General features: G+C 44.6%; 2 protein-coding genes across 3 annotated transcripts in view; one reads left to right on the forward strand and one right to left on the reverse strand.

Annotated features, from left to right (window-relative positions):
- USP30 (ubiquitin specific peptidase 30) overlaps positions 1-21,675 on the reverse strand; it is a 461,500-nt gene that overhangs the window by 59,888 nt on the left and 379,937 nt on the right. The window lies entirely within an intron of this gene.
- The window catches only part of ALKBH2 (alkB homolog 2, alpha-ketoglutarate dependent dioxygenase), a 108,141-nt gene that overhangs the window by 36,388 nt on the left and 50,078 nt on the right, over positions 1-21,675 (forward strand). For both annotated transcript variants that reach the window (XM_069214770.1, XM_069214771.1), the window contains exon 2: positions 1,198-1,530. In XM_069214770.1, coding sequence (XP_069070871.1) covers positions 1,266-1,530 — 265 coding nt within the window. In that variant the 5' untranslated portion in view covers positions 1,198-1,265. The remainder of the gene's footprint in view (positions 1-1,197; positions 1,531-21,675) is intronic.

The raw sequence follows: 21,675 nt of genomic DNA on the forward strand, positions 1-21,675 counted from the left end.
GGGCACATACTTATGAGCACTGGGGCCCTGCCTGGCAGGGTCCCAGTGACACATAGACTAAACAACATATATACAGTGAAATATGGGGGTAACATGCCAGGCAAGATGGTATTTTCCTACACCCTCCTATCCACCAGCCCATCTCTGTGTAGTTGCTTGCCACCTCCCATCCCTCTCTGCATTGTTGCTTGCATGTTGTCGCTTTTCCCCTCCTACCTTCTTCGTATTGTTGCTCATCACCTCACATCCTTCTGCTCCTATCCTTATTGTTGCCTGCCCCCTCCCACCTAACTCCAACCCATTGCTTGCCACCTCCTATCCCTCTCCTTACCTAGTCTCAGCCAGTCCCATGTTGTTGATTGTCCCCCCCACCCTGTCCTGTGTTGTTGCTTGCCCCTTCTAGCCATGCCTTGCACCACCCTCAACACATATTGTTGCCTGCCCTGCCCCATTGCCCGTTGTTGCTTGAGCCTTCCTACCGTCCCACCCCATCCTGCATTGGTGCTTGCCCTTTCCTTCCCATCTTAACCTCCTGTCCCACCCCAAAAAAAAAAAAAAAATTGGTAAAGGCCTTATGTCACGCCTACGTGACCAACTGGCTTTGTCAGTGTTTTTTAGCCATGTTGCACAGTATTGCGGACGCTGTGCAGGATGACTGAAATTTTTTAAAAAGACAGTGACACAGCCAACTCAGGCCGCGTTATAATACTTTTGTTTAAAAACTTTTTGCCATGCTGAACAAGCAGCTGTGTTGCTGTGCAGCATGGCTAAAAACATTGACAAAACCAATAGTTTGCATAGGTGAGACCTACTGGCTTTGCCAATGCTTGTTTGCCTAAATGTGCTGTTATCTTTATTAAAGCAAATGATAGAATGTAATTCATATATCAGTTTCGTTAATAAACAAAGTTTTTTTCGACACCACCTACTTAGTAAAATCTTAATTTTCTAGGCTAACACAAAAACTTTCTTACTGCAAACGTGAAGGAACCATTGTACAGCCAGCACTGGGCATGCAGCATTTGTGGTTTCAAAGGGTAAAAAGGTCCCTCTTGCTCTTGACTAAAGCTTTAATTTATAGAAGAGTAGATGCCTGTTCTGTTAGAAAGATGGCCAGTTGTATATTGTACTTTAAAACAAGAAAATTAAAATAAGTATGTTAAGCCCCAAAAGTTAATTTCTATCTTCTCTCTGCAGGTGTCGTCACTGAGGTTAATTGCTAAATCGGATGGCTTCTTTAAATATACAAACACACAAAGTTAGAAATGGATACATTCGTAATAAAAAGGCCTAGTGGTTGTGCTCCAGGAAAAAGGAAACGAGAAGATTTGGAAACAAAGACAGAAGAAATTGGAAATACAGAACTTAAACATGATGAGACTAGCAGAGGATTGGTCCAGAGTGAAAAGGTTTACACTTGGAGGAAAATTCAGTCAGAAGGGCTCGATTGTGATTATAGTTTGCTCTTTGGCAAGGCTGAAGCAGATGAGATTTTCATGGAGCTGGAAAATACCATAACATACTTTTCAGGTAAAAGCAGTGTTACAAGGATCAGAATTGTCAATGTAATCAAGTCAGAAATCTTTATCAGTTGCTGTTGACAATTAGTAATGGTTACGAATCGGGTGTAGACTTATGAGGAAGTCATTTGATAGACTGGAGTGACAGAAAAGGTTTACTATGGTGTTCCAGAGCTTGTACCAGACTCAGTTTGGCTGCTGACAAGGAACGGGGATGCGCAGTACCCTTGACCCCCGCCCCCTTTCAGCAGCAAAACTGAAATTAATAAGTGCGATTGGATGCAGTAAACAAAAGGCACGATGCAAAACTGTTAAAATATACCGATTTCAATCTCTAGACATTTATCTTAATTGTAGTTCCTTAACTGTATAACACACAAATTAAGGGTGGAAACGAATACTTTGAAGAAATTCCTAATCACCCAGAAATGTATTAAAGGGACCTTTTAAAGTGTAAGGTGGTTGAAAACGTTTCAGGAAAAACGGGAGCCATTTTCTGAGTTGTGGTGATCTTTTGGGTGACTAGGCTATGAAAGTCTATGTTGTAACGCTGTAAAGGTTAATTCTACTTAATAAAGCTACTTGTGTTCTGACAGTTATTTGGAGGTTATCTTGGACCAAGAATAAGTCACAGGTAGTAGCGAAGATCAGAAAATCTTGATGAAGACGTCTGGTATGAAAGAAAATCAGCCTAGAGCAGGTGCTGCTGGAGGCCAAAGCAGAATGCAAAGTTCTCATATCTACGCTGTTTTCTTTCTTGGTTGTTTCACTTCAAGATATATATTTACATCTTCTTGGGTCTACTAAGACTACATTTGCCAGTAATCCCGTTTCCTGAAGAGTTATTGCTCCTTGTCAACTGTGCACTTCTAAAGCTCATGCCTGGCATGCTTTAGCTTTGCTTGACAAGAAGATAATTTCTCTTACCTTAGGTCAGCTTTTTCATCATGTATCTGATGAGCATAGGCACTGCTTCTAGTTTCTTACAAGTAATTCCTTGTAGGTGGATTAATACATACAACATCGGAGTGTTGCATACAAGTTCTGCATATCACGTTGTGGTATCTTTCCCTCTTTTTAGTTGTGTCTCTGTGAATAATACAGTAGCGCTTAAACAGTTTCTTTTAAACAATTTCAGTATGCCCAATATGACTGGTTATCCTTGTCCAGTGTGCCTCTACTTATCTCAGTGTCAATAGATACAATCTACTAGTCTTTCTCTTTTCACAACCTCTAAATATGCTTTCTGTCTGTAATGAGGCTGATAGCACTACCCCACAAGTACCACAACTGGCAGCTGCAATGGCTTTTAGACTATGGTTTCCATCCATACTTTTTTCCAGTGAGACTGGATCCCATATGTAATTGGTTTGGGTATTACCCTTGCCTAGCAGCCACCTAAATGCAGGTTTGGCCTTAGTGTAAATGCGTTCTACTTTGTAGAATCTTTTACTTCATGCTGTCCTTGGGTCAGTGAGCTGACTTCTAGATTTGGGAGAGCAATCACCCCTCATTATTCGGCACATGACTCAACTGCTTGAGGGCCACATACTACCCAGTGTGCCTGGTTACCCACTCTACCTAACCGAATGCTAGATTGAAAATGCAACTGTGCTGTGCCCCCTCACCCTCCCCCCCCCCCCCTTCCCAATCCAGTGGTATCCCAGTGAGGCCCTCACACTCAACTCAGGGTGAGCACTGATGATTATAGTCTGGCGTCTCACCTGTCCATTTACACCACAGGAAACACATTGGTATTGTCAACCTGGGATGGGTATGGTGTTAGGGGTTCCTAGTAGCTCTGCACTTGCCACTTTTAGTAAGATAATGGTGAGCCTTAGTTGATAAAAGGATGTCATTTTTATTCAACGATTGAAGGCTCTCTTTTTCTTTGTCGATGACCTCTAAGGGCACAGAGCATAGAAATCATGTTTTGTAGGATAATGCTGCCAAATATCAAAGCCCTGTCTTGGTGACAGAACAGTTGGTGCCAATTTGGTGCTTCCTACGTGTTATCAATAGAGAGTCTTGAGACAAAGCTCCTCCTTTGAACTGTACTAAAAGTGTTTCTTGGAGAATTCTCATCTGGGTTGGCAAAACTTACACAACCTCATCTAGTGGATCAAACCAAGCTTGTCATGTGGCCCTGGCGTCAAGTTCTTCAGTTTTTTAACATTAGCCTGGTTTTCCAGGTTGATCTCAAGGTCAAGTTGAGGACTCGGCTAACAGTATGGAAAAGGGCATTTTGATGTCGGAAACACCCATAAAATTTGGGGCACGCTTGTCAGTTGACTTGTTTGCCTATTGCTCATGCTTGAATTGAGCTGGTCAGAATTTTGGAGGAAAAATAACCTCATACACTGAGATGATTACACAGAAAACTTCAAACCCATTTCCTGTGTGGCCTAAGTATTCCTAAGTCCATGGCTAAAACAATGTAACAAGAGAGTGGCCTTCTGTTATGTTTGGTAGAGAGATGTAAGCATCACAACTCTACCTTCTTGTTCGATACTTTGTGGTGTTCTGTAGTGGTTATGGGTAGTGTTCTCTACAAAGATGTGATTTTTGACTGCGTTTTGGCTTAGTTCTTATCAGTTACCTCAGTTAAGATCTACCTGCTGTATTGGTATTCTGAGTGAGAACTCTTTACAGGGGGTCACCTTTAGACACAGACATCGTAATAGTCGGTGCTTTTGAGTTGTTACGACAGATAATTATGGCACAGACTCACTGGTGTGGCTCTCTGAGCAGCATATAACGAGACCCAATGACTGTTTCAGAAGAAAGGTCATTTATACTGATGTTCATCAAAGAAGGTTTGATCTTCCGTTCACAGGAAACACTCTTTAGAGTCCGTGCTGTAGAAGCCTGTGTGGAAAGGGATACTGTGATATCTCTGTACTGTTTTATCTTAGATATTCTTAGATTCATATCTTATTTGTATTGATTCCCTTGGCTCCTACTTGCCTTGTAGAATGTGGAATGTTATCTTTCAAAGATTGATATACACTCTAAGGCAGGTTGAAGACCTCTGTAATAAATTTGGAGTTTATCTATCAAACTGTTTCTTGGACATCTGTGAACTTCCTTAATTTCACATTGACGATGAGGTTGGGATACATCAGGTGTGCATGTGATTTTTAAGAGGAACATTTTCAAGGAGAAAGAGACTTTAACACATTGTGGTGTTTTCCCTGCTTTACTTCCCAAGATGCCTGGTTTCGGCCTCAGAACTACTTTTACCAAGGTACTTGATTATACTCAAGACCCTGCTCAGCATTTTAACTTAATCTAAGTTTTGGGGATGTATTTGGCGTTTTGGTTTCTGCCGTTTTAGAGTAGGCACTCTTACTGAAGTTTCCTGAGACCGTCCGCCACTGGGAGCAATTCTTGTGACATTGTTGCGCATGTGTTATCCCAGAGTGCTCCATACCGCCGGATACTCTGTGAAATCAGCATTCTGGAACCTACCCTGCATTGCCATGCAGCATGTCATCACAGAGGTGACCATGTAATTGACAATGTGGTGGCTGTATTGATGACATTCCCTACAACGTCTCTAGATGAAGGTTTGCTGGTGCGTCAGAGCGAAATTCCACTTCCTGTGTGCTCCAGCTTTGTGCATGCTACATCCTGTGTCCTATTCCACCGTACGCTAGTTGTACAGAGACTTGTTGCTGGGCAACCACTGCGCCGCTGTGTGTTCTTTGAACTACCACGCTACGAACGTATCCTTGCTCAGCTTCTGTGGACATATTTAAATTACCAACAGATCTCTTGAGATGGACAGTTTGTTGTAAAGAAGGTACTACTTTCGTTCCATTTATGGTGAGCTTTGAGGAAAGAAGCTCATCTGTTTACATTACTTCATTTTTGTTCCTTTTTCTTGCAGGGTTATTTGTTTAATATGTATTTGTTTTTCACAAGATTCAGTACTTTAGGTAAAATAAGGGTGTTAGAGTTAAATTTTCTCTCATTATGCAGAACTTCACCTACCCCATGTCTTCATTAATTATTTGAAGGCTTGTGGCTTGAATATGTCACCTGAGAAGAAGTCTGCCATGTTACCTCACTGTCTTGGTGCAGAGGAGCAGGATGTCTTTGAAAATATTCCATAATCTGAACTGCATGAAGATAGTGATGGGGCTCATGCAGGAAATGATTTTGAGAAGGCAACTAAGAAATGAGACAATCACTATCTACCTAAAGGTTCTACTATTCTAGAGAGATTTCACTTTGGCAAAAGGAAACAAGGTTCAGATTAATCTGTTGAGGGTTTTGCTACAGCTTTATGCAAATTAGCTGCTGCTTCGTTTAATTTTGGCATGCGTATTGAAGAAAGGCTAAGAGATCAGTTTATGTTGCAATGTAATTCTGATAAAATCAGGGAGGAACTGTGGTCAAAAATTGACCCCACATTAAGTGAAGTATTTTCTATAGTAAAAAGATTGGAACGTTCCTTATTGTGCATAAAAGAACTACAGAAGAAAAAGGACTTTTCTTCACCATATACAGGTGGTGAGCACTAACCTGAAAAACATGTTTCACTTATAATGTTAATACTAAGAATGTATGCTTCAGATGTGGTAGTCCAAGGCATTTGCAAATTCTAAAGAGTGCCCTGCCGTCAAAAATATTTGCAAACATTTTTCAAAAAGGGGACACTTTGCCAATTGTTGCAGATCCAAAGATGTTAAGGAAAAAATTAATGAGGTAGACTTGATATCTCAGTACAAGTAGTGTTACAAGTGGTAAATGATGTCAGTTGTGTTTTGGTGCTGTGTGTAATTACCCTTCTGATAAAGTGATTGCTAATGGGATTCAGATCACCAAGGTGATGGATTCAGGTGCCAGGTTTTCCCTCATATCTGTCTTTGGTTTTGAGAAAACGTTTCAGAAAATTTAAACTGGAAGATCCTGACATTACACCATATAGTTATGGAGGGAAACCTGTTGAGCTTGTGGGATATTTTATGGCCAAGATAGCGTTTCAGGGAAATCCCATACAAGATAAAATATATGTCCCATTTAAAGGTGATACTGTCCTGAGCCGGCCTCATCAGAAGGGGTTGGGAAATGATCTGGATCCCAATGCTACACCTCAAGTTCAGGTTAGATAACCTAAAATTGAAGAAACAAATTTTACGGACTTTAAGGTTGATTTTCCTGAGGAATTTCCAGGCTAATTAGAATGCATCCATCTTAAAAGGGATGCTGTACCAGTATCATGTAGGATGAGAAACATACCTATACTTCTCCAAGAAGCTGTTTAACAAGAACTGGACCGTTTGTTTTCGGAGGGTATAATTGAAGGAGTGAATGCCTCAGAATGGGTTTCTCCTATTGTGGTGGCCACCAAGAGTTCAGGAGAGATCAGACTCTGTACTGATTTGAGGCAACTCAACAAGCAAGTGGTGGCAGATAAATTTCCCCTTCCACATATCAGGGAAATTGTGAGCATACTTGGGTGAATCACGAGGTTTGTTTGAGTCATGATTCCAAGTATTACCCTGCTTTTGTAACCTCTTTTGGTGTCTTCAGATTTAACAGGATACCTTCAGGATTATGCTCTGCTGCACCAGTCTTCCAAAGGTTAATGAATGACATGCTAGGAAAGACTCCAGGAGTCAACTGTTTTCAGGATAATGTCCTTATTTGCAGTGACAGTTTGACTTTACATGTAGACAAAATCAATGATATTGCAGATTTTGGGGCACAAAGGTATCACTTTGAACATAAGCAAGTGTAAGTTCTGTTTGTCACAGATAACTTACCTTGATCATGTTGTTTGTGCTGAAAGAATAAAACACAAACAGGAGTTAGTTAAAATGATTTCAGAACTGTCTTCGCCTGAGAGAAAGGAAGATGTGCAAGCATTTTTAGGGATGGCAGAGTTTTACAGTAGATGTGTGAACAATTTTGCTAAGCGCAGTTGTGCCATAAGATAATTGTTGAAAACTGGGGTACAATTTAAGTGAACAGAGGACTGTCCGAGATAATTTCTTGATGTGAAGGATTGTTTGAGTAAAGCTCAGCATTTAAAGTGTTTTATGCCTGGTCAACCTTATGTGCTTTCTCATGCTAGTGGGAAGGGGTTAGGGGATGTACTCAAATAGGCACAGGGGTCTGACATGGTCACTTTTGCTTTCGGCTCATGATTGCTTAAAGGTGCTGAAGTCAATTACTTGGCATTTGAAAAAGAGGCTTTGGCTGTATTTTGGAAATGAAGACATTCAAACAGTTTTTATGGTCAATCGAGTTTATGGTGAACGACGATCACAAACCATTGCAAGAAGTGTTTGGGAAAAGAGGTGTTGATTGCATTTCCTCCCGTCTTACCAAATGGCTTGTTGCATTGCAAGCTTTCAATTTCCAGGTAGAATCTATACTAGGTGTTGAAAAGAAAACAGCAGATTGCTTGTGTTGTTTAGTATGGAGTAGTTCCCAAGAAGGACAAGATGAAGAAAGCTGGTGGAAGGACGATGACTGTTAGGTGTGCAGGATTACCAATGGTTGTATATCAGAGAATGAGTGAATAGAAGAGGGTTTAAAGGATGTATTATTGATAAATGTGCGGAAGTTTTACTGAGACAATGTCTCGGACGAAAGGAGAATAATGAGGATCTGAGAAGGTAAAAAAATAATTACCAGTGATCAATGATCTTGCTTTGAGAGTTAACAGGTTAGTTGTTCCTGGAGGGTTGAGATGTCGCTTGTTGGATTTGGCACACAAAGGTATTTGCAAAATCAAAGAGCAGTTGGGGAACATTTATGGGTGGCTATGAATGGACTTGCAAGCAGAGAGGTTGGTGAGAGATTGCTACAATTGTAGACTTTGTGATCAGAGTCAGAAGGTCAGAACTGCTCCTTTGGTTTGCAGGAAGGTTCCTAATGAGGTGTGGAAAGAAGTTTGTCTGATCATACGTGGCCCTATAGACAACAAGGGTGGCAGAAATAGATATGCATTGGCTTTGATTGTTGTCTATATGGCCTTTGGTGACAATTGTTCATGACATTTCTACACATTCGGTTTGCAAATTTCGGGTTGAGTTGTCTTATGAAGAAGGCAATCCGAGTTACATTCTTGCTGATAACGGGGTTCAGTTTACTTCATCCAAAAGGGAAACATACTTAAAGGAAAGGGGCATGACACACTAAAAATTCTCCTTATATCACTCGGAAACTAATGGCATGATTGAGCAATTTAATGGCAAGTCGAAAGAGTCAATTCTGATCTCTAAGTTTCATGGTTGTGATTGGGTCAAAGGACTTTTGGACAGAGTGGTGGAGTAAAGGTGTACTCCTCATTCCACCACTGGGCTCAATCCTTTTGAGATGTTCTGTAGGCACAAGCCTAATATCAGACTGTATCCCCCTTGGGTGATTTCAGTACCATTTTTGAAAAGAAGATGGATGCAAGTATATCAAAAGAATTGCATGCATGTGTTAAAAAGAAAATTACATTTCGACAATTGCAAAGCTGTAAAAGATATTAAAGTTGAAGTCGGCGATGTGATAAGAGTGAAATTACCTAAAAAACCTGACTCTGAGTGGGTTACATTTTGGCAATCCTCAGCGGGTTGTTAAGGTGTTCAAGGGTGCATCCAGTGTCGAGGATGGCAGAATATGGAATTTCAAGAGGCTGTCAGTGAATAAATAATTCTCTTTATTTTTGTTTTTGTTTTTTATTTTTGAGGGGGGTGGTGTGATATGTCTGTCTTGTTTTACCTTAGGTATTCTTAGGTTCACGTTTTTATTTGTGTTGATTCCCTTGACTCCTGCATGCGTGCCTTGTAGAACATGGAATATTATCCAAGACTGCTATGCACTCTAAGGCAGGTTGGAGACCTGAGTGGATGGAGTTTCTTATCCTCTGTAATAAACTTGGTGTTTATCATCAAACTGTCTTCTGGACCTCTGTGGACTTCCTTACTCCTTACCTTCACAGATAACACCAAGATGTTGTGAAGAAAGTAAAGACTCTAGAGTCTGTTTCAGTGGAATTTATGTCAAAAGACAATTATGAGACTAGTTAGATCCATCAAGATTGAAAAGTAAAATATTCATTTTTAGCATCGCTCATAAAGCACAAGCCAAGTGGGTGTTGGACATCATCAAAAATAGACAATCGGTTAAAAGTCCCAAATTTGCCCCCTCACAAAGACAGAACACTGGTACAACAATTTTGGTAACTTCAATAAGAGATTTAAACCTCACAAGGTAAATGCCCACAGAGGAATCTCACAAGGCGGGAGGGACCATGGAGTTTATTTTCACCATCCCTTCCAAAAGAAGTGTGAGCTCATGACTGGTGCCCTACTTCTCCCTCTTACCCCTTTTTTGGATATTGCTTACACATTCCAGAGGTTGTAATTGTAGGTATTAGCAATATGTCTTGGACAGATGAGAAAATGTGGTTTCAAGTCAAGGTCTGCTGAGAAAGCCACAAATTCGTTCAGCACATATGGTTGTTGGTAAAACATCAACCCAGCCTGGAACTATCTGGTGTAATCTTTGAGCATAGACAAAATCATTTTAGGGAAAGAAACTGCTGATTAGTAGCTGAGAACCTAAAGAAGTAAACTAACTTCTAAGGTAAGGCTTTTTCATGCATTTATTATAAGAAAAAGACTGAGCAAATAAGACCTAAGTGGAACAAAAAAATAATTAAAAGAAATATATATATATTACCTACTGGCCATCGCCAGTAGATTGTTATAGTTAGGACCATGGAATGTGTGTTTCCATAGGAAAAGCATTTTTTTTAACTTGCCTATCGGGGTCATTCTAACATTGGCGGGCGGCGGAGGCCGCCCGCCAATGTTCCCCCTCCAAAATACCGCTCCGCGGTCGCAAGACCGCTGAGGGTATTTTGGGATTTGCCCTGGGCTGGCGGGCGGCCGCCAAAAGGCCGCCCGCCAGCCCAGGGCAAATCAACCTTCCCACTAGGACGCCGGCTCAGAATTGAGCCGGCGGAGTGGGAAGGTGCGACGGGTGCAGTTGCACCCGTCGCGTATTTCAGTGTCTGCAAAGCAGACACTGAAATACTAAGTGGGGCCCTCTTACGGGGGCCCCTGCAGTGCCCATGCCATTGGCATGGGCACTGCAGGGGCCCCCAGGGGCCCCGCGGCACCCCCTACCGCCATCCTGTTCCTGGCGGGAGACCCGCCAGGAACAGGATGGCGGTAGGGGGTGTCAGAATCCCCATGGCGGCGGAGCGCGCTCCGCCGCCATGGAGGATTCCCCCGAGCAGCGGAAAGTCGGCGGGAGACCGCCGACTTTCCGTTTCTGACCGCGGCTGAACCGCCGCGGTCAGAATGCTCGAGGGAGCACCGCCAGCCTGTTGGCGGTGCTCCCGTGGTCGGTGACCCTGGCGGTCACCGGCCGCCAGGGTCAGAATGACCCCCTATATCTTTGGCACCGTTTGACAAATCTTCACAAAATTGTCCAATAAAAATGTGTTGTGATTTTTGTTGGGCATGGGAAGTTTCAGGGTGATCCGTCAAGCGGGGGCCGAGGAAAAAGGGAGGGCGGGGTTTTTGGAAAAAAGTTTCCCATGTTTATTCCCATAGGAGTTTTGAACACGACCGCAGCCCAAACGGCTACACAGAGTTACACCAAATTTGGCAGTAAGCTATATTTGTTCTACAGATTGTGTTTTTTGTTATTTGGTGTAAATCCGTGCAGTAGTTTTCGAGATATTAAAGGGAAAAAGATTTTTATATCTAGTTCTGCTGATGCATTGCGACAAATTCGCAACGACCAAGGCATATTCGTGAATGCATGCGCCACCGGGAATGCTATGATTGGCTGCCGCAACCTGCGCAGAAAGTTGAGGCTGCCATTTTAGGTTATGGGACACAGTCCCTGGGGATGAAAAATAAAACAAAAAGTGGTATAAGGGGTCCGAGTGGAGGTACCCTGACCCCAGTGGTGTGATATAGGGTTGTCTGAGCCCACTCACAGACCCACTCAGACCCTTATGCACTCACTCAGACACTGACGCACCTACTCACAGACCCACTCAGACACTCATGCACCCACTCAGACACTCATACACCTACTTACAGACCCACTAACACACCCACTCACACTCATGCACCCATTCACAGACCCACTCAGCCACTGACGTACCCATTCAAAGACCCACTCACTCATTCACCCCCTCACCGACCCATTCAGACACTCACACACCCACTCACAGACCCACTCAGTCATGCACTTAATCACAGACCCACGCAAGAGACACACACAGCCATTCACACACCCACTCAGACTCATGTACCCATTCACAGACCCACTCAGACTCATGCACTCACTCACCCACCCACTCAGAGACTCACCCACCCACTCATAGACCCACTCAGACATTCACGCACCCACTCACAGAGGCATTCTCACACTCACTCTCACACCCAGACACCCTCTCACACCTACTCTCATACCCACTCACACCCGCATACACCCTCTCACACCCAGACAGACCCTCTCACACCCACATAGACCCTCTTTCGCCCACTCTCACACCCAGAGAAACCCTCTGACACCTATTCTCACACCCAGAGAGACAGGCCAACTCCCGCTGGGCACGTGCGAACGATGTGCATGGCCAGGAGCGGCTCGCGGCCCATTTAAGTGGGGTGGGTGGGAGTGTTGGAGAAAAATTAATTAACAAAAAAAACTGAATCGCCACCACCACCACACCGCTCCTCTTGCAAGCAGCTGCAGGCACAATCAATCAGTCAGATATTTTAAAGTGCGCTACTGACCCATAGGGTTTCAAGGCGCTGAGGGGTGTGTCCTTGGAGATCGTTTGAAGAGCCAGGTCTTGAGGTATTTCCTGAACTGAGGCAGCAATGGCGACTGTTAGACTTTGCATCCTTGGCGTGGTCTCCCCTAACGTTTTGCCGTTTCCCAGGTTGTTGATGTGTACTGTGTTTACTGTTTTTGATACTCTGGGCACTTTACCACTGCCAACCAGTGCTAAAGTGCAGGTGCTCCTGTGTAAAATGTATGTATAATTGGCTATCCATGATTGACATATTTGATTTACTAGTAAGTCCCTAGTAGAGTGCACTAGAGGTGCCCAGGGCCTGTAATTCAAGTGCTACTAGTGGACCACAGCACTGGTTGTGCCACCCACATTAGTAGCCCTGTAAACACGGCTCAGACCTGCCACTGCACTGGCTGTGTGTGCAGTTTTAAACTGACAATTCGACTTGGCAAGTGTACCCACTTGCCAGGCCTAAACCTTTACTTTTTATACACATAAGGCACCCCTAAGGTAGGCCCTAGGTAGCCCCAAGGGCAGGGTGCAGTATATGTTAAAGGTGGGACATGTGCTGATGTGTTTTACATGTCCAACAGTGATACACTGTCAAATTCAGTTTTCAGTGTTGCAAGGCCTATCTCTCTCATAGGTTAACATGGGAGCTGCCTTTAAATATTATTAAAGTGCAGATTCCCTTCGAGAGCAGATAGAAAAATGGAGTTTAGGTTCTCTGAGCTCACAATTTAAAAATACATCTTTTAGTGCAGTTAGTTTTTGGATTGCAAGTTTGAAAATGCCACTTTGAGAAAGAACGCATTTTCTTGCTTAAACCATTCTGTGACTGTTTGTGGATTCCCTGTCTGGGTCAGTTTGACAGTTGGGCTGTTTGCACCCCTCCTCTAGACAGCGACACAAAGGGAGCTGGGGTGTAGCCTGCAAATCCTGATGAGCCATCTGTGCTAAGAAGGGAGGGAGGAGTGGTCACTCACACCTGAAAGGGCTGTGCCAGCCCTCACATAATGCAGTCCCCAATCCCCTAGTGTGTGTCTGGGGCCTGGGCAAGGCAGGATCTTGCAAACAAGAGAGACTTTGCTTTGAAGTTTACCAACTTCAAAGGCAGAAAGGGGTATAAGTATTGGACCCAAAACCCCTGCAAATCAGATTCCTTCAAGGATTTACGAGGAACCTCTGCCTGGAGAAGAACTGAAGAGCTGAGAAGTGCTGCTGTGGCCTGTGACAGTGTTGTGTTGGGCTATCCTGCAGTTGCTGCTTCTACCTATGCAAGGGGACAGAGACTGGACTTTGTTGTGCATTCCTGCTTGAGAGGTATCTCCAAGGGCTTGGGGTAGAGCTTGCCTCCTGTTTTGAAGCCTCAGGGACAGCAAAGGTTTCGCCACCCAGTTCTCAGTCTACCTGTCGTGGACTCTAGATTGCCAGAGGGTGCCATTCCAGTTCCTGGGCCCATGGAAGTGAATTTCTGGAGAAAAACCTGTCTAACGATGCCGGATGCCGCTGTGCAACTTCGTAAAGGACCCAACGCCGCTGCGCAACTCCTCTGCCCTTCTGCCCTGTAGCACCGGAACTGACGCTGCATCGGATCCAGCGACGCTTCACTCCCCAACTCTGTGCACCGGCATGTTTTATACTTGTTTGCTAAGGTACTGTACCTGGGGATCTACCGACTCCGTAAACGGTGCCATTGGCGTCGCATTATAGGAAACGACTCATTCATGACGGCGCTTAATACCAACTTGCAGCATTTGAGCTAAATTAATATTTTTAACTGTATATTGTGGACTTTTATTGTGTTTGGTCTTGTTTATTTAGATAAAATAATAACTATTTTTCTAAGACTGTGTTGTGTCATTTTGTAGTGGTTCCCTGTATTATTGTGTGTGTTTGTACAAATACTTATCACATTATCTCTGAAGTTAAGCCTGTCTGCTTGTGCCAAGCTGCCAAGGGAGTGATCAGGGGTTAACTGAGTGTGATTCTCCTTTATCCTGATTAGAGTGAGGGTCCTTGCTTGGACAGGGGGTAACCTGACTGCCAACCAAAGACCCCATTTTTAACAGCGACTGTCTGAGATGAAGAGGTAAGGTTTTCCAACCTTTTGCTGCCGGGTGTGTGAGAGATCTTCCTCCAGCCGAGGACTTCTTTATGCGGTGTACATTAGCGAGCGACCGTTGGGATGAGCGGAGAGGTCTGGAAGGGGAGTACCAGGTGATTGAGGTAGCTGGGCCCGCTGTTGGGAGGGCTCTGTAGGCTTCTACGAGGAATTTGAAGTTAATCCTCTTCTCGACAGTGAGCCAGTGGAGGTTTTTCAGGTGTTCTGTGGTGTGTTCTCAGCAGGGGATGTCTAGGACGAGTCTGTTGACGGCGTTCTGGATTTGTTGCAGCTTGCTCAGGTTGTTCTTGGCGGTTCCAGCATGGAGGGCATTGCAGTAGTCTAGTCTGCTCGTGAGTAGTGCGTGTGTCATGATTTTACGGTAGTCGGTTTGTATCCATCTAAAGATCTTCCTTAGGAGTTGAGGGTGTGAAAGCAGGTGGAGGCGACGTAGTTGACTGAGTTGACCTGTCTGGTCATGGTGGGCGTTGAGGCCGAGGTTTTGTGCGTGGTCTGTGGGGGCGGAGGACTTGCCAGGATTCGTCCCAGGCTGAGGTGGAAGGTCCCAGGATGAGGATTTTGGTTTTGATGGAGTTCAGCTTAAGGCAGCTCTCCCTCATCCAGGTGGCAACTGCTTCCATCCTGTCCTTGAAGTTCTTTTTGGCTGTTGAGGGGTTCTCGGTCAGGGATACGATAAGCTGGGTGTCATCTGCGTAGGAGATGATGTCCATATCGTAGTTCCTGACGATAGGGGCGAGCAGGGTCATGTAGATGTTGAACAGCGTGGGGGCTCAACAATGATTATTGGGATATTCCACAGCTGATCTCTGTAGGTTCTGACAAGTGTGGCATGAGTCTGACTTTCTGTGTTCTGCCTGTCAGGAAGGAGTGTATCCATCGAAGGTCCTTGCCGCGTATGCCGCATAGGGTGCGGTGAGATACTGTATCGAAGGTGGCTGAAAGATCAAGTAGGATGAGGGCTGCTGTTTGTCCGCGCTCCATGAGGTAGAAGATGTCATCTGTGGCAGCGAGCAGGTTAGTTTCGGTGCTGTGGTTAGTTCTGAATCCTGATTGGGAGATGTCCAGGATGTTGTTTTCCTCAATGTGTTGGTGTAGGTGAGTGTTGATTGCTTTCTCAGTGACCTTAGCTGGGAAGGGCAGCAGCGAGATGGGGTGGTAGTTCTCGAGATCCGTTGAGTCGGCTGTGGGTTTCTTCCGAAGTGGCCAGGTCTCGGCGTGCTTCCAGTCTTAGGGGTAGGGTGCTGACTCCAGGAAGAAGTTGATGGTCTTGCAGAGTTCGAGCACAATTGAGGGTCTGGCCTTGTTGAAGATGTAGTGGGGGCGGGGGTCAGTAGGGGCTCCAGAGTGGAAGCTGCTCATGATGGACTGAGTCTCGTCTGTCGTGAGGGGGGTCAAGGCGTGCAGGAGTCTTGGGGGTTTGGAGGGTTCTGGCAGGGGTGTTGTTGGTGAATTCAGAGAGTGTTGGGGTCCGAAGCTGTCGTAGATGTCTTTGATCTTCCGATGGAAGAAGATGGCCAGTCTGTCGCAGAGATCCTGAGATGGAGGGATGTTAGCAGTCTCAGCTTGTAGTTTGGTGAATTCTTTGATGACGTTGAAGAGTTCTCTGGTGCTGTGTGGAGGTGTTGATGCGGTCCTGCAGGGCAGTTTTCCTGGTGGACCTGATGAGCCCATGCTGTGATCTTGTGGCGGATTTGAAAGTTGCAAGGTCTTCCGGTGATTTGCTGTTCCCCGGCACAGGCTCCCAGTCTGCCCTGAGGCCAATCTGAACGTTGGACTCATGCTGCTGGCAGCATGACAGCAGCGTTCGGATTTGTCGGAGCGCCCAGCTAGGGCGCTCCAGGCAGAGTGGGAGTCTCTGCCTGCTGTCTCCAACACAGTGCTGGGTTAGAGAGATCCTAGTGCGCATGTGTGTTTGGCTGGCCTGAGACGGCCGGCCAAACATACATGTGCACTGAGGCTCGTCACTGCCCCATGGCCCCACCCATTTTACTTTAAAATGATAATAAAGTTTTGCTGCTGCTGGCAGGGGCGACGCTCCTCTGCCCTAGCAAAGGAGCGAATGCTGTGCACGGTGCTGGGTTGGGTGGTTATATGGTGTTGGCTGAAGGACCTACTCGCAGGCCAGGCCCTGTGGCCAGCCCTTGGTGTGCATGGCCATAGGCCATGCACGGCGGTGGTTGGATTAACATATGGTCATTAAAATTACTTTATGTTTAAAAACCTTAGAAATTCATTGCAAAATTACAGGGACGTAATAGTTAGGAAATAGAATTTAGAAGCCATAGAAATTCACTTAACCATAGAAATTCAGCAGTTATAGCTATAGTTATATCAAGTAACGATAATTAGTGCCCTAAGGTAAGTATAACTCACGCGCTCGCCATGCACTGCTAATTACCCCAGATATTACAACACTTGTGACAACTTTGATAACATCATTAAAAATATCAATGAAAACATTTGCAGTCAAATTATTGAAGAAAACACTTTGCATGGTGGGTCCGCGAGCACCCCAGAAAGTTGCCTCAATCTTGCTAATAGAGGGTAGTATGTTTTTTAGTGTAAAAAAAGATGGACTTAACTATTAGTGCTGTCGAGTGCAGACCTTGGACTACATTGAATCATCTCTGAGAAGTCTCTTTAACTTCAGTAATGTGTTTCACAAAGGATTCTAACCTAACCTCAAGATTGCAGTAACACGTGATATTTTGGGAGGTTGGAAAGGAAAATACCATCTCTCAGGAACCATTCTCCTTTATGAGAGTTTAACCAAATGTCTATGGCTATATGATCAACATGAAGACTTGTATACATTTACAAGTGTTTTTCGTGGCAATCATTTCATTTTACTTATGCCTTTCTCAGTTTTTCGAGCCAATAAGGTGGCGTTCAGTATGTATATATCCTGTGTAAGGGATGTTCTTTGGGTCCTGGGGCAGTTGATGGATACAGGGCTGTATTTGTGATGAGCACCGTTGTTTAACACTGGCATCCTAAGTACTGTTGCTGTATTTTCATAATCAGTTACTCCTTTTAGAGACTTGACAGTTCAGGCATAGTAGTCAAGCAGTCAAGGCTTTCTCAAGAAGGCATTACTCAGTTTGAAACTCAGATGAAGCATGATGCAGTAAACCCAGGGACATTAGGTGGCCATTAAAATCATATCTCCTGAACACAGAAGAAGATGGTGGTCATCAGGACTAGCCCTAGGCACTTTGTGTTCAGTAGGCACTGCAGTGCTTCCAATATTAGTGTCTGCTGAAAAATGCGATGTATGACATGTTCTTGAGATTATGCGATATCCTTGTCAGATGACATTTTGGGTGTATCCACTTTTTTCCTTGACTCTGCTCTGTGTGAATGATGCAGAAGCACTGCTACTACATACTTGATTATATTTGAATTCCTCAGTTCTGTTGCAGGACCAATTGTATTAGCTATATGAGCTATATGCCCTATATTTCTAAGCTTTTGAAAGAAATGCTGTAACGTTGCAGAACTAGAATGAATAAAATTATAATTTAAAAAACGTAAAGCAGTAAATTACACTCAATAAAATCAAAGTGCACTCCCAAGAATCACTTTCAAAAATAACTCTTCTTTACAGATAAGTAAAACCGGAATGGATAAAGTATGATCTACGTTAAAAAGACACAATGTGCTACCACTTTTATGGCTTAAGGGACCAACCATAAACACTTTTCGAATAATTGCATTCTAGGCACTAGATTTCTATAGCATGGGTGTCAGATGGCCAGTGTTGTCTAAAGATTGGCATGATTAACTCATTCGCTGCTGAGGCTTTTACTCTGTATCACTATGGTAATAGTACTGATAACATATCACTTTGCTCACCAGAAGAACCATGTGTGCCCATCTAAATGCTCTTGTAACCTTCTACAGAATTAGTGCAGCACACGTTTCGGGAGACATACTTCTGGGGTGCGCTCATCAGATTTAGGTTTTAGTTTATCTACATGCATGCCCCATTTAGTATCTTTCCATCTCATGAGCACCATCCCAAAAGTGCACCCTTCTGGTAATCTTCATGAAATTCAACAAAAAAGTGTCTTGTTGGGTCTTGTTGTGCATGAAAAGTTTCAGGGTGATCTGTCAAGCGGGGGCAGAAAAAAAGTGTATTTCACATGTCAAGTCCCATAGGGATTTTGAACACGACTACAGCCTGAACCACTGGACAGAATTACGTCAAATTTGGCAGAAAGGTTGCTCTTGGTCCAGAAAGCACACTTTGTGTAATATTGTGCAAATCCTTTCACTTGTTTGTGAGATAATAAAGGAAAAATAAATTTGTATAACTGGGGGGGGCCTAAGCCCAGATCTCATGGTGAGATCTAATTGGCTGTCAGCACTTTAACCAGGAAGTGCTGGCAGCCATCTTGGGACCAATATACATGATAGCACCCATTGAAATACATTGTAGTGAATGTCAGGCTTTGAGGGTCACAAAAAGGAGAACGTATAAAGGGTGATAACAAGTTTTATTTACAATAAAATAATTTGTTGATGGTGCCATACTTAGGAATTGTGGTGTGTTCTAAGGTGATTGTACCGTGCTCAGGATTTTATGAGTCATGCGTGAGAGAAAACTGCTTTCTCATGATTTTCCCATAAAGGTTATGGAAGGTGCTCCAGAAGCTAAAATGAGAGCATATTTTCTGTATATTCAAACTATCTTTCTCAGCCATATGAGAATGAAGTCTGATATTCTCAGTAAAACATGAACTTCCAACAGGAGCAGCCTGTCATTTGATTCCCTTGTGTTATACTGCAGCCTCCCAGAGTGTCCTAAAGAACAACTAGAGCGCTAACTGTCTTAATTATGACAAAGTGTGACACACCTGAAGAGAGCTTGATTGAATCAAACTGGTAAAACTTAAACCTTTAATTTAGAAAGGAACAAAACGAGAGGGTTAATTTTGCCTTAGAAATTATGGTTAGTGTTGCAGAAAGAAAAATGAAAACACCTTTTAAGTGAGTTCCTCTATATCTTCCTCTTCTTTTTCATTACAACATTCTAATATGAAGACTGAAACATGCATTTTCAACACCAGCAGCAGACTGCCAGCTAACTCCCTGGTGATCAGCAGTTTACTACAGTGTTCTAATGCTACTGAGCAACTAGAGTGCTGACATTCTGAATTTATGCCAAAAGTGTGGCACATGTGAATGCCATCTTGATGGAATCGAAGTTGAAAACTAAAAGCATTTTTTTCTGAAGATACGTCAGTAAATGAGGAAATTAGGGAGCTTCATTACAAATTAGTCTCCCAAGATGACCACCAGAGACAAAAGAGCCCAAATGTAGCACAAATATCACCCAAATGTAGTCCAAGTATAGCCCAATGACAAGTGTGCAAAACACTTTGGCCCTCATTATGACATTAGTGGTAAATGCCGCCTACCGCCACGCTGACGGCCACCAACATACTGCTGCGGTGGCGAATATCCGTTTACCATATTATGACACACACACCAATCCGACAGAACATAGCCACCTGACATCCATACACACACCACACTCACACCGCTATAAAGCACACACCCACATTACCCACAACCCTTTACAATTAGAAATCATAGCCACCAGATTGACACCAAGACCACTTAGACAACTAGACACATACAACTTACACCCATACATCCCTTACACCCCACCACATTACTAAACACACTTTCACCAACACACACCACACAACACCCATGGCACCACAAAGGCACCCTCGTTTCACTGAGGAGGAGTTAAGGGTCATGGTGGAGGAAATTGTCAGGGTAGAGCCACAGCTGTTTGGAGCACAGGTACAGCAGATATCCATTGCAAGGAAGATGGAGCTATGGTGGAGAATCGTGGACAGGGTGAACGCCATGGGACAGCACCCAAGAACAAGGGGCGACATCAGGAAGAGGTGGACAGACCTACGGGGGAAGGTACGTTCCATAGCAGCAAGGCACCAGCTTGCCATACACAGGACTGACGGTGGACCCCCACCTCCTCCCCCACAGCTCACAGCATGGGAGGAGCAAGTACTGGCAATACTGCATCCTGAGGTACTCGCTGGAGTAGCCGGAGGACTGGACACTTGTAAGTCAACATTTACTACTTATCATCCCCCCTTACCTGCATGCCATATCACACCTTCACTCCCATCACTCCACTGCATCCCACACACTGCACCTACACATATGACTTACCACAACGCCAAGCCCTGCATGCTATACCAATGCAGGGACACCCCTCCCAGCCCTGCATGGACACCAATCACTAAAGCATGCACAGCATAGGGAAACTAACATTCCCACAATACATCACCATACACAAGCAAAAGGTGGCAGGGCAACACCAAGGATAGAGGGGAAGCCAGAGATGTACAAATGTCATACACATGAAGCATAATACATCACTTATATCCCCACCTAGGTACCCCAGCCAATGACAGTGGAGAGGAGGTGTCACGACTATCCAGTCCCCCAACAGAAGATGCCCCCAGTGATGACAGTAACTCTGGACTTCTGGATCTAGATGAAATACCTGGCCCATCAGGTGGTCCCTGGACAGCCGGTTACCCAAGCCCACTCACAGACCACCACAGAGCCTCCCCCATCAAGATCCAACACCACAGCACCCACCCAGTGTACCCACACCTCTGTCCCCAGGACACATCAATCAGCAGTGTGCCCACCTGTACAGGGACACCAGGCCACACCTCGTCCCCAAGACAATCAGGGACCTGGAGTCAGTGGCAGTGGGCACACCCTTCAGGGGACAGAGGCACAGACCAACAGGGACACTGGGAGGACTGCTGTGCGCCAGGGGGAGGACAGGACCAGGGAACTGACTCTCCAGGGGGCACTCTCTGAGATTCTGGGAGCCTACCAACATTCTCAGGACATGATGGGCCAGATCCTTGACAACTTGCAGTATCAGGGGATCAGGGAGGACTTGCAGGCCATTACCAACACCCTGATCCCCATAGCAGGGGTGCTGGCATACATGACCAACATCATGAGGGAAGCAACAGCACAGCAGCGGGCCCCTACCACTAGCAAGTCCATTGACCAGCCCACCACATCTGCTGCCGCTAGTGGGCAGGAGGCCCCACCACAGGACCCACAGGCCACCAGCATCCCTCCCCCTGCAGAAGGTGAACTATCACGCAAATGTTCCCCTGCGACCCAGACAGAAGCCAGAGACACTTGCCAAGACCACCGCCAGGAAATGAGACTCACCTGATTGTCCC

This window comes from Pleurodeles waltl, chromosome 11, assembly GCF_031143425.1.
Source record: "Pleurodeles waltl isolate 20211129_DDA chromosome 11, aPleWal1.hap1.20221129, whole genome shotgun sequence".
NCBI classification, from domain to species: Eukaryota; Metazoa; Chordata; class Amphibia; order Caudata; family Salamandridae; genus Pleurodeles; species Pleurodeles waltl.